At 48.0% G+C, this 11,288-nt stretch overlaps 2 protein-coding genes across 4 annotated transcripts; both read right to left on the minus strand.

The window, feature by feature from the left end:
• Window positions 1-2,459: 2,459 nt before the first annotated feature.
• Window positions 2,460-5,467, minus strand: LOC105417010 (coiled-coil domain-containing protein 106-like). Its single transcript, XM_011608096.2, has 5 exons — window positions 5,274-5,467; window positions 4,352-4,565; window positions 4,072-4,275; window positions 3,272-3,478; window positions 2,460-3,062 (listed from the first exon to the last, which is right to left on the minus strand). The coding sequence occupies exons 2-5, from the start codon at window positions 4,557-4,559 to the stop codon at window positions 2,683-2,685; spliced, it is 999 nt and encodes a 332-aa protein (XP_011606398.1). The 5' UTR covers window positions 4,560-4,565; window positions 5,274-5,467; the 3' UTR covers window positions 2,460-2,682.
• A 444-nt stretch (window positions 5,468-5,911) lies between these two features.
• Window positions 5,912-9,936, minus strand: anxa13 (annexin A13). 3 transcript variants are annotated; one of them, XM_029842770.1, is made up of 11 exons: window positions 9,778-9,936; window positions 9,007-9,082; window positions 8,831-8,925; window positions 8,591-8,758; window positions 8,478-8,511; window positions 7,753-7,832; window positions 7,607-7,675; window positions 7,442-7,543; window positions 7,218-7,293; window positions 7,030-7,142; window positions 5,912-6,834 (listed from the first exon to the last, which is right to left on the minus strand). In XM_029842770.1, exons 1-11 carry the CDS (start codon window positions 9,790-9,792, stop codon window positions 6,715-6,717), a joined length of 948 nt encoding a protein of 315 aa, XP_029698630.1. In that variant the 5' UTR covers window positions 9,793-9,936; the 3' UTR covers window positions 5,912-6,714. The 3 variants fall into 3 exon arrangements, with proteins under 3 accessions (XP_029698630.1, XP_003968180.1, XP_029698631.1); XM_003968131.3 differs by having other exon boundaries at window positions 8,591-8,761; XM_029842771.1 differs by lacking the exon at window positions 9,778-9,936 and adding an exon at window positions 9,241-9,244 and having other exon boundaries at window positions 8,591-8,761.
• Window positions 9,937-11,288: the final 1,352 nt, after the last annotated feature.

Consider the following 11,288-nt stretch of genomic DNA (forward strand, 5'->3'; position numbering starts at 1 on the left):
CGACTGCCACCCACAAAAACACGCCAGACAAGGATAAAGTCAAGATTTATAGAAACACAAGTGTTTGATGTGTTCTCCTCCCATGATGCACCTCTCCACGACACCTGGGGGGCACAGATCAAAGTGACCCTGACCCCGTACATGGGGGTCGCGCCAGCTTCCTGTCTGGTGGTCTCAGCATCTCTGCAGCCGTCCCGTCAGTTCTGCCGCAGCGCCGCCTCCTGGGCGCGTGGCGGCTGAGTGCGGCCATCTTGTTTCTGAGGAATCAACCCCCCCACCCGCCCCTCTGGGCTGAACCGTGAGCGGCGTGGTGCGACGCCCCCTCCAGACGCCTCAGCCGAAAACACGCCAATGGGCGAGTCTTTGTCTGGACGTGCTCAGAGGGGGGGACTAGGTCTGCCGAGAGGACGTTTGCTGGATTCCCCCAGAATAAATTAGCCCCCCCACCCCTCTAGTAAGTTCTTATCAGCAGTGGCCAGATGGGGGGGGCGCCAGCGATACCTTGGGACGTGTCGTGTGGAACAGAAAGGCTGTCAGTGTTAAGAGGGTCCTCAGATTAGCACGGTCGCTTTGTTGTTTAATAAATGCTAGCAGAAGCTACGCTAATGACAGTTTAGGTGAGAAAACCCCTTTTTCTACATTAAATGTATCGTTTGGCCGCATTTATTCGGGTGTCTTCTACTGAAAACACCAGCCTGTCACAGACTCCGCCCCTTTAGCCCCCCCACCTCGACATGACCACAGGGGTATATACCCACAATGCACCACCTAATACCTCTCTGTCGCCGCTTTGACCCAATTTTTTGACTGCGAGCTCGGTTATTTTAAGGTTTCATTAGCAAGTACGAACATGTGACTGTAGCTCAGGGAAAGCCGCCGCTAACATTAAATGACCCTGTCAGGCCACCGTACATGGACAGGAAGGTGAAAATATCACATTTTCAGATTCAGGTTTAGCTTCATCAAAGCTAAAGCAGCCCTTAGCATCTGCACAAAAAGCTACAGCTGTGCTAATAAAAGCCAACATCCTGTAATAATCTAAAAAAAGCTCCCTTGACTGAGCTCCACTCTGAGGCCGACGGTCCTCTAACGAGCTCTTTAACGAGCATTATTAGCACAGGTCTTTCACAGGCTGCTGGTGGAACAACAAAACGTTACTCAAACCCACTTAAACTCACCAGCCAAACACATTTTACTCGCACCATTAACGGCCTGATTGGTGGTTATTACCAGTCAGCCTGCGTGAGAACGTCCAGATGCTCTTTTTGTCAAGGTCAGGATCAAATCTGGATGGGGGGGGGGGGGTGATGCGGCACCTGCAAGCAGACACAAAATGGAGTCTCAGCTGGATGCACACAGCAGTGAGTGAAGAGGCCGGGGGAGGAGAGGACGCTCCAGGCTCCATTAGGCCCACGTCCCAGCTCCATCTTCAGCTTTGAGCACCATCACCCGCAGCCATTAGCCCTTCAATCACCGGTTCCGCTCTGGAGTGTTAGCACATTCGGGCTAAATTTGGTCGCCTTCAGGAACAAGTGGAGGAACGGCGTCCAGATGCCAGGAAAGGTCCGAGGTTCAAAATCACGAAGCCTCACGAAGTGTTAGCCAGCAATGCTAACAGCAGCAGCCCTTTTCAGACACTCATCGTTCGTTTCTCACTTTGTAACACAGTTAAAATGTGATCTCATCAGAATTCAATTAAATGTATAAGGTGCTACTTAAGCCCCGCCCACCACTGGAGCTTTCCCCCTCTGTCAGGTGGAGTTGGTGTTTGAAGTGGGTGTAAATTCCCTGGATGAAAGAGACAAATTGCAGGAGAAGCTGCTAATGAATGAAAACATCATTTAGAGACGCAGCCGCTGAAGGGGAATGGCGTGACTGTAGCCCCCCCTGGTGGCCAAAGATCTCGCTGAAAAGGAATAAAGCATATCCTCCGTATTTTAATGTTGCTTTGATGCGTCACCTTTGATTTCAGGGATTACAGAGAACGTGACCTCTAAACGTGTGAAGGTGCCGAGCGGAAGCGGCCTTTGTTGATGAGAATCGAACCCCCCCCCCCACCCCCAACCTCACGGACCAGCATGCATTTGTCCCCTCTGGCTGCTCAGAAGAACACAGGGGGAAAAAAAGCACCTGCATTCAGTTCAGATGAGATGGAGGATGAAGACGAGACGGAGGAAGATAATGAGGACCGACTGAATGAGTTCAGGGGGGGCTGAGAGTGGGGGAGGGGCTGGGAAGAATGGGAAGTGAAAGTGAAAGATAAGCAGGAAGTCTAGGGGGGAATAACCAGCATGGGGGGGGGGGGGGGCAGCCCCTGAACTGGTTCTGCACCAGTTGTTTGGCTGGGAAGGAGAGGACGGGAAGGGATTCCCAACGATCCCAACACTGGTCTGGAGAAGAGGAGCCCCGTTCGGCTCAGGCGGGGGCTTCAGGCCTGATTAACTGGAACATGCTAACAGTTAGCTTCAATCCAGTTGGATTTAATTTTCAATGACAAGCAAATGCTGAAGAAATAAATTACAAGTGAACGAGTCCATGATGACAAAGTCACATGTGGATGGAGACGTGCCGCCCCCTCACGCTACCAGGTGTGTGCTGCCCTCTGGTGGACATACAGAGGTACTGCTCTTCCGTGACAGCTGCACCTTTTTTCCCCCACATCTCCATGCAAATGTATCATCATCAACCTATCAATATGCTCTCTGTGGCGCCCCCTATCTGGTGCATCTGAGAGTGCACCCCCCTGGGCCTTTTCCCCGAGATCGGCAGCAGCTCGCCGTTCGCCTTCATCTGGTCGATTTTCTGGGACAAGTCAGAGTCACTGTCGATGACCATGGTGCAGCGCTGGGCGTAGTTGACCAGCGTCTCCTCCCCCTGGCGAAACCTCCCCACCAGGTGGACAAAGTCCACGCCGGCCAGGTGCAGCTCGGCGATGGAGGCCGTGTTGGCGATGGTGTTCCGGTCGATCCCGAGGTGGCGAAAGGCTTCGCTCATGTTCTTCTTCTTGACGAAAGCCGTGAGGACTTGTTTGTAGCGGTGGATGACGTACTGGACGCCGGTAGCTGGAAGGATCGATAACCAGATAGAGAGGTAATCAACGACTGCTAATCATGCTAGCAGGGGGGGCGGCCATTTTGGCTCGCCTGTGACCAGAAACATCATTCGGCGCCGCGGGAATCAGACGGTTGGTGAGCCACGCGCCCATTCGGCCTCCGACCGAAGGCGTTCCTGTGGAGGAGGAGCGGTAAAGCGACCAAAGAGCGACGGCTACCTCTCTTCCTGCTGTAGTCCTTCGTCTTCTTCGATCGCTTCTTCTCTTTGTGGTGCTTCTTCCTCCGGTGTTCGCTGGAGGCGGCCGAAGCCTCCGACGAGTCCGAGGCCTCGGAGCCGCTCGGGCTGCCGTCGGATGAGCTGCAGGACGCTCGCTCTCTTTTCCGTGATTTGCCGTCGGAGTGCTGCCCCTTGCTGGGCTTCGGAGCTGCGGCGAAGCAAAGGTCAAAGGTTATGGTTGGTGGGGAATCAAGCGTGCACTCAGGAAGCTGAAGGAGGATCCAGAGACCAGAACAGGCATGGGCAAACTACGGCCCGGGGGCCACACGCGGCCCGTTAAACGTTTTAATCCGGCCCGCCAAACTTGAAAAATTAAATGAATAAACCTTGTTAATGTTATATTTTCACTGCAATTCTGGTGTTTTCCCACTAGAAAAAAGACAGTCAGGAGGAGAGTGATGGTGATATCCTGAAGGATAACAGAACTTTCAGTGCTTTAAAATAGAAATGGTTATTAATTTTTTTTTAAAAGGCACATTTTATTCATTTTAAGTGTTTTAAGACTCATTCCAAAGTCAGATATTTTGTTGTAATGCTTCTCTTCATTTTCATTTGAAATTAAAGCACATGTTTTCTCCATATCCCAAGATGTGTATTTTTTCTCCAATGAGGTGAGGTTACCAAAGCACTCCATCCATCCATCTGCTCCTGGTCCGGCCCCTTTGTCAAATGTTAGAACCCATTGTGGCCCACGAATCAAAATGTTTGCCCACCCCTGGACCAGAACCTTCAGACACAGACCTTCAGTGGGTGGTGCGAAAGCCTGCATGGACCGGCTGCTGGTCAGGTTCTCGACCTGCGTCCTGAGGAACTTGCGGTCCTGCATCAGGTCCTCCACCTGCTTCTCCAGCGCAGCGATGCGCTCCTGCTTGCTCTCCAGCATGCACTGCAGCTTGGTGATGGTCAGCAGCACCCTCGGCGGGAGGCCGTCCACGTGCGAGGCAGCTGGGGGGGGGGGGGGGAGAAGAGCCAAACTGCCGTCACAGCTCGGAGCCCGTCTGAAAACGGCCTCCGCTCTTACCAGACATGGCGCTGCTGGGGGTGTTGTCCTGGACGGCGTCGGCCGAGGTGCCCGTCTGACAGCTCTCCCACTTGATGATGCGGAGGTCGTCCTGCTCCTGCTTCAGCCAGGACGGGGAGGCGAGCCGCTCTTTGCACCTGACCGAGCTGGAGTCGATCTCCATGCAGGGGGAGAAGCCCGACGGCTCCGTATGCCACACGGACGACATCGCCGTCTGAAACATGAGTTTTGGAATACCAACAGGTCGTTTCTGCAGCTCTGCAGACGGTTGCAGCCGTTTATGGAACCATGAATGAACTCGTCTGTGTGGCGTTCGCTACTTTTGCCTTCGCACTTAGACAATAAATCGTGTTCTGAACACTGATGAAACCTTCATTTTACTTCTAAGCAGGATTCAGTGTTGTTGGTGTTAATACAGGGATTTTATCCTAAACTTTCTGGATTACTCATTTCTAACAGGCCAGTTCTGGAGAAAGCGATTTCTGCAGGTGGAAAACCAGTAATTCATCACAGTTCTGACTCCACGTTGCCATGGTGATGGAGATTAACATGTGTCAGCAGCAGCATCCCAACACCGGTGCTGCAGTGTCTAACCTGCCTTCAAGACTTTACACAAGATGTTTACATGTACATTTGCGCTCGATACAGTAAAACTACGGTGGCCCGCGAGCTAATATGACCGCGTTCATGTGCCACAAAACCCTCCCGTAAAGTATTAAATTGAATTTAAAAAAGAGGGGGAACAAACGCTTTATCACATAACGCAGATTTTAAAGAATACATCAAACCCAAAGGTGGCATGTGTAGATGCACAATAGTCCGGCAGTTTCTCCCTGCAGCAGTTTTAATTAGCTACCAAGATGGATGCTAATGACTATAATTAACAGTAAAGAGGGAGACAAAAACACGCAGGAAAACGTACCTTTAGAAGAGTTCAGTAGGCGGAAACGGTGTCGAAAACGTCTCGGTGTTGCTGTAGGTAGTCGTTGAAATGTCACCTCGTTTGAAATTCACAATTTTATTGAAAATATAAAGAGAAAAGAGAAGAGAAAAGAGACGTTGCGACGATCATGTCTGAGAGGGGCGGGGCCACGGCAAATAGCGCGGCCTTCAGGTACCTGATGGAAAATCAGCTCTATTTTGGAGCATCATACTCAATTGATTATCTAGTTCTTTTCTTGATCCTTGATATTTATAATTTATACACTTAATACAACTTTAATCTAATTCCATAGGTGATATTTTAATGTCATATTTTAGATTTGATATCATTCAGTTTTGTACCGTGAAATTTTAATGGTATTTATGTCCGACAGATCGTAAACGCATCAAAACAAATAGCAAGGGGGCGTGTCCCCGATGGCAAGGCACTAAAAATTCAGTTTGCGACCATCGCAGCTGCTGATTAATTTAAAAAACAGTAATCAAAGTTAATCGTATTAAGTTTGCGTTTTACAGCAAAGTATGTTTTGCTCAGTCTGTATGTTGTGACATAACTTGCAAATCAAAACAAATTTCTATGAAATACAGTTTTACAACCAATAAGTAAAACTGCCAAAATGGTGTTAAAATAAGTTTTATTTGGAGGTTGCTAACAGTCTTTGGCTAATGAAGCCAACACTGACATCCAGGGTGACATAACTACATCCCAAACACTGTAATGGCTGATCAAGTTAGTGGTCATTTTAAAGTGTATCAGCTGCCTTGTGGAGACGTTAAAACAGTTTTCCCACATGGCATTTGACCTACAGCAGCTAAAACTGAAAATGAAACAATGCTATATGGAAACAATCTATCCTGCTAATCATAAATAAAAATACGTTGGGTAAGCTGAGGTGGGATTCATCAAGGTTTGTCAGTGTCAAAAATATAGCACAGTGAGGTTTCAAGCTTACTTTAGATTAAATAAACTTCCTATTTATGTCACATTGTATAGCCTTCATTATTCATGCTAACATTCCTTCATTTACCACTTCAATTTCTTCATGAAACCATCCCGCTGTACGGAATGGTGATGTCTGTGTAAGGCGTGAAACACAAATCTGTATTGTAGCAGCAGAAAATCAAACACGGGCGGACTTTTTTTAGCGCGCGACAGTGTTGCATGTGGGTCACCAGATTGGTAGAGTTAACGAATCTGGGCTAAATCTGGACCAAAAGTGATTCAGTGCTAATAAATTTGACAGAAGTGAGGACTCGGAGGCACAAGGATGTCAGGATTTGGTTGTTATAGTCTAGAGAAAGTTTAAAAAGATCCAGATCGGCAGGCTCGGACGCGAGGCCTGAATCCTAGCATACTGACCAGTGTTAGTTTGTTATTAAAGAACAATAAAAGGATCGGATAAAAGATTTTCCGTCCACTTTTAGTGGCAGATAGCTAAAAGGAGGCGTTTAAAGTCGCCGCTGCACTCGTCCTTCAGCGCGTCCTTCAGAGACACGTCGTACTTCTCCAGATACATCTCCTTAATGGTCTCCAGGTCATACTGTTGGCAGAAAAATGCATTTCTGAGAGGTTAAAGTGGCCGCTGCAGCTTATCTCTGGTCTATGTTACCAAAGGCTAGCCGCTTCCTACTGCCCACATGTACAATTAGCAGCAGATATCAAGACTAACAAATGCCATTAACGTCTGTCATGAGTCAGCACGATGATTTAACTATATATTTCTCTCTTCCGTTACCTCAGAGCGACAAACAATGATGCGAATTAGGGTGTCCTCATCGGTGCCTGCGCCTTTCATCGCGTCGTGCAGACGCCTGGCGAAGTAGAGCTGAGGGTTCTTAGCGACTCTCACTGCGGGACAGACGGACTTTCAGTCTTTTCTCACGATTTGTTTTTTTTTTGAAGAACAGGGGCGTTTTAACTGACCCAGAGCGATGTAGCATTTTTTCAGCGTCCCGGAGGTTTCGTTCTCGATGGCGTCCAGGATTTCTGTTCCAGAGAGCTTAAGAGGGAAAAGGGACGAATCGGGATTTCCAGAGCCATAAATAATCTTTAAATTCTTCATTGGGTATATGATGAAAATACATAATTTCCCCTTTTTTGCACAGGATAAAATCTGGTTATATAGCTAGCTAGAATCTAAAACTCACCTGCTCGTAGATTTTGAAAGTGGCCTGAAGTTGGAGGTAATTCCTGGATGCCAAGATGTAGCTGAACGTAGACTCGTCCGTCCCAAACCTGTCCTCGCCAGCCTGCCAGGAATGGTCAGGTGATTAACGGCCAACTAGCTGCTTTTTTAAGCAAGCAAACATTACCTCAAACAAGCTAGTTGCGTCCTGTTCGGCCAGACCCTCGTCCACCTCATAGCTCTCGTCCCTGTTTCCCTGGTGGAAGAAGACTTTTCTATGTTAACGAGTTGAATGGCAGCCGTGTTAGCTCATCGTTCAGAATGAAAACGAACCTGCAACAGAGCCATTAGCAGGTTTCTCACATCCCCGCTTGTGTCTCCTTCAATATCAGCGTCAAGGTCACGTTCGTGTACTGAGAAAGAAATGCAAAAGAAACACAAATCCTAAAAATTAGGCCTCGTTCAACATTAATAATTTGTACCGTTCAACCAAATTAGCGTGTTAGATTTGCTAAACTTGCTAAAACAGCCTGACATTAAAAGATTCAGGTCTCAAAGTTATTTAATTCAAGTCAGAGTCAAGCTACACAGTATTCAAGCCGAATGTTACATTAGCAACAGGTTAGCATGCTCCAGGAAGATTAGCTAGCCTTATAATAATGAAATAAAGCAACAATAATGCACCAACTGAGTCAATTTAGCTAGCTACAGGCTGCTAATTTGGGCTGTCTAATTTAATCAGCAGTTATGGAATGTGCTGTTAGCAACACAACGAAACCCAGCTGACACAGCTAAGCAGGCAAACAACTGACAACAGACCGTTTTAATCTAAATCCCATCACTCACAAACGTAATCGTTAACATGTTGGGGGGAGAAAAACCTACCCGGGCTAAAAATAAACATGTTGGCAAAGATAATAGGAGGCCAACGTCAAAATAAAGTGTGACTAATTAGCCAGCTGAGGAAGAAGGAAGAGCATTGTTAGCTGTTCTGAATGAGTCACTCTTTTCCATTTCCTTTACTGATTCACACAAAAATGACATATTTAGCATCTTACCTTGGAAATAGCATTCTTTGAACAGAGCGATATCCTGTCGGGGAAAGCGGTTCCAACATTAGCCTGTTTACGTCAAACAGAAAACTCGTAAACGTGACAAAGGCGCCACTGACGTTATTGGTTGCAGTACAGAGGATCTCCACCAGGACGTCCTCGTCGGTGCCCGCCCCCTTCATGGCCTTCCTCAGCTCCTTCACGGCGTAGATGACGGGCGGGTCCAGCATGGCGAGGATGGCCTTCTCGAAGTTCCCTGACAGTTCCTTCTTTAACACGTCCACCAGCTCCTGTCACAAAAATACGATTGAAACCCACGGAAACCTTCCGATTTTAATGCTAGCGCGAAAGGCTCTTACATCGTCGTACTTGTCGTAGTAGGCCTGCTTGATCTCCTGCCGCTGAAATGAGCTGCGGTCCGCCAGGATGTCGATGATGGCCTGCTCGTCGGTCCCTGAATTAAAAACAAGTTACATGTATCCGAGTAAATTTACGAAAACTCAAAATGGCGATTTTTTTTGGGGAGGAAACTCACCTAATCCTTTGCAGGCTTTGCGAATCGCCTTGATGTCAGCCATGACATCAAAGCCTTCATAAGGGACGATTGTTGGCTGAAAACATAAAAAGAAACAATTTTTGGGGGGGATATTTGCTGCAGGAAGCAGCACAGCCGACCCAAACCCAACATCTTTGACATGAGAAATTCGAATAATCAAGCAAAATCGATTCAAATACCGAATCGATTCAAATACCGTTGAGGGGAGAAAACCTGGCAGTTTTTGAGGAATTCTGGAAACTTGCGTGCGTGCGTGTGTGTGTGTGTGTGTGTGTGGGGGGGGGGGGGGCTCACGGTGGAAAAACGGATCTGAGCCCCAATAAATCAACTTTGCTGGGAAATAAATTTGTCTTTGATGAAGTTTCCGACGAAGCACTGGACCAACAAATTTACGTGAGCAAATCTAGTCACATACAGGGGGGGTAACGGCCGCCTCCCCCCATTTCACGGCCCCATTCATGCAACGGAGCCGCATGAATTCCCGTAAAGAGGGGAGGGGAGGGGGGGGTCCGACTGCGGCGCTTCTTTTACCGAAAAATATCAAAATCACGCAACTGATGTGCGCAGATTTGGTGATTACAAGTCCAGAAACGCACCGATGGAGCAGAAATCTGAGGTTTCATCAGGTCGATCCACCGTCCGACACGCAACAGTGATGGGGGGGCGGGGGGGCGGCGGACGATGGTTCCGATGTGCGTCAATTTCGAGACCAAAACGCCGCAAACCACGCCGGGGCGTGACGTCACTCACCTGGCAGTTGCCCATGTTCGACTCCGAGGTTCTGCTGCTGAGGCGGGAGGAGGATTTTCCACAGATCCGAGTTCCGAGGAGCAAACTGCGGCCCTGGGCGACAGAGAGAGGCGGGTGACGTCACGACTGGCCCGTTAACCGTTTACGCGATGGTCGCGTGAGACTGGGGCGCACGCGCCGAATCAGTGCAGCTGCTCGGACTTTGATCCACGACGGAGCCCAAATGAGTCGGTTAAACAGGCCAAATGACACGTTTAACAGGGGTGAAATCTGTGAAGGGACGCAAGCCACGCATATCTGATGCGATGTGCGTGTTCACCGCATATTTATGAGGCAAAATAACACGTTTAATATCTGCGAGTGACCAAACAATCGGCAGGGGGCGCCACTGACTCGCCAACGTAACTGCGGTGCTTTTATTTTGAAATCAAGAAGCCACTAGTACAAAATAATTTAATATGCATCTTGCATCAGAGAGGAAAATGAGTTAAGATTTTAAAATTGCTGCAGGCTGAGCTCAATATTGTTGGGTTTGTCTCCCCCCCCCCCCCCCAATTGCACTGCGCTTTAAACACGGAGATTAGCGCTTCGAAATAGCATGTTTAGATGCTCAGAGACGTGCAATTAAATTGCTGTTGTGTGTAATTACCCCGAGAGTCACAAACATTTCGGACAAAGCAAGTTAATCACACACTGATGCTGTTTTTAGCATGAAATGTTATAGTTGGTGTCAGTTAAGGTTGAGATGTATCGTAAAGCTTCCGATAACTACCGTGAACGTGAAGCCGTTAGCTCAGTCTAGCCTAGCATGTTGTTTATTGGAACACTGGATCTCTTTACAGATGTCTTAAACAATTGCCAAAAACATTTTAAAGGAAAATGAACATTTTAACATTTAAAAAAATAAATAATCACAGACAGTATATCAGACTCTATCTTCCCTCCCCTGGTGGTAGGTTCCAGTATGCACCACAATCCCTCCCAATCATTAGCAGGCCATAGCAAGCCTAAGACTGCTTGAGTTATTTTTATTTTGGTAGACTTATGAGGGGGTTCCTGTTGAGGCCCGGGAACAAAAGAGAGCATTCAGAGACTCCAGCCAGTGAGTCGACCAACTGGTCCCAGTCGTTGATGTGGTGTTGAAACATTTACCAACAGCTCCATCTAGTGGCCACAGGTGCTCACTACAATGCATCCCTGCGCGTGAACCGGGAGGTTTTTATTTTCACTTTCGGAACAAGCAAATCAATCGTGGACGATCTGATGGGCGAGTGGAGGTCAAAGGTTACAATTACCTCACATCACGTTCTTTTTTTAAACATGATGGGAACAAATTTGGTACTCAAAGCGGGAGCTCAAAGGTCAAAGTCAAGGTCAGTTTTGCTTCCAAGGGAGAGAAGCCGTATTGTGCCGCATGCTGTGGAAACATTTCTGTGATCCAGACGATCTGGTCCTGTCAGACAGACCAGCAGTCGCTCATTTAGCCCACTCACATCAAGTCGTAGTACGAG

Source organism: Takifugu rubripes, chromosome 10 (assembly GCF_901000725.2).
Source record: "Takifugu rubripes chromosome 10, fTakRub1.2, whole genome shotgun sequence".
Lineage (NCBI taxonomy): Eukaryota > Metazoa > Chordata > Actinopteri > Tetraodontiformes > Tetraodontidae > Takifugu > Takifugu rubripes.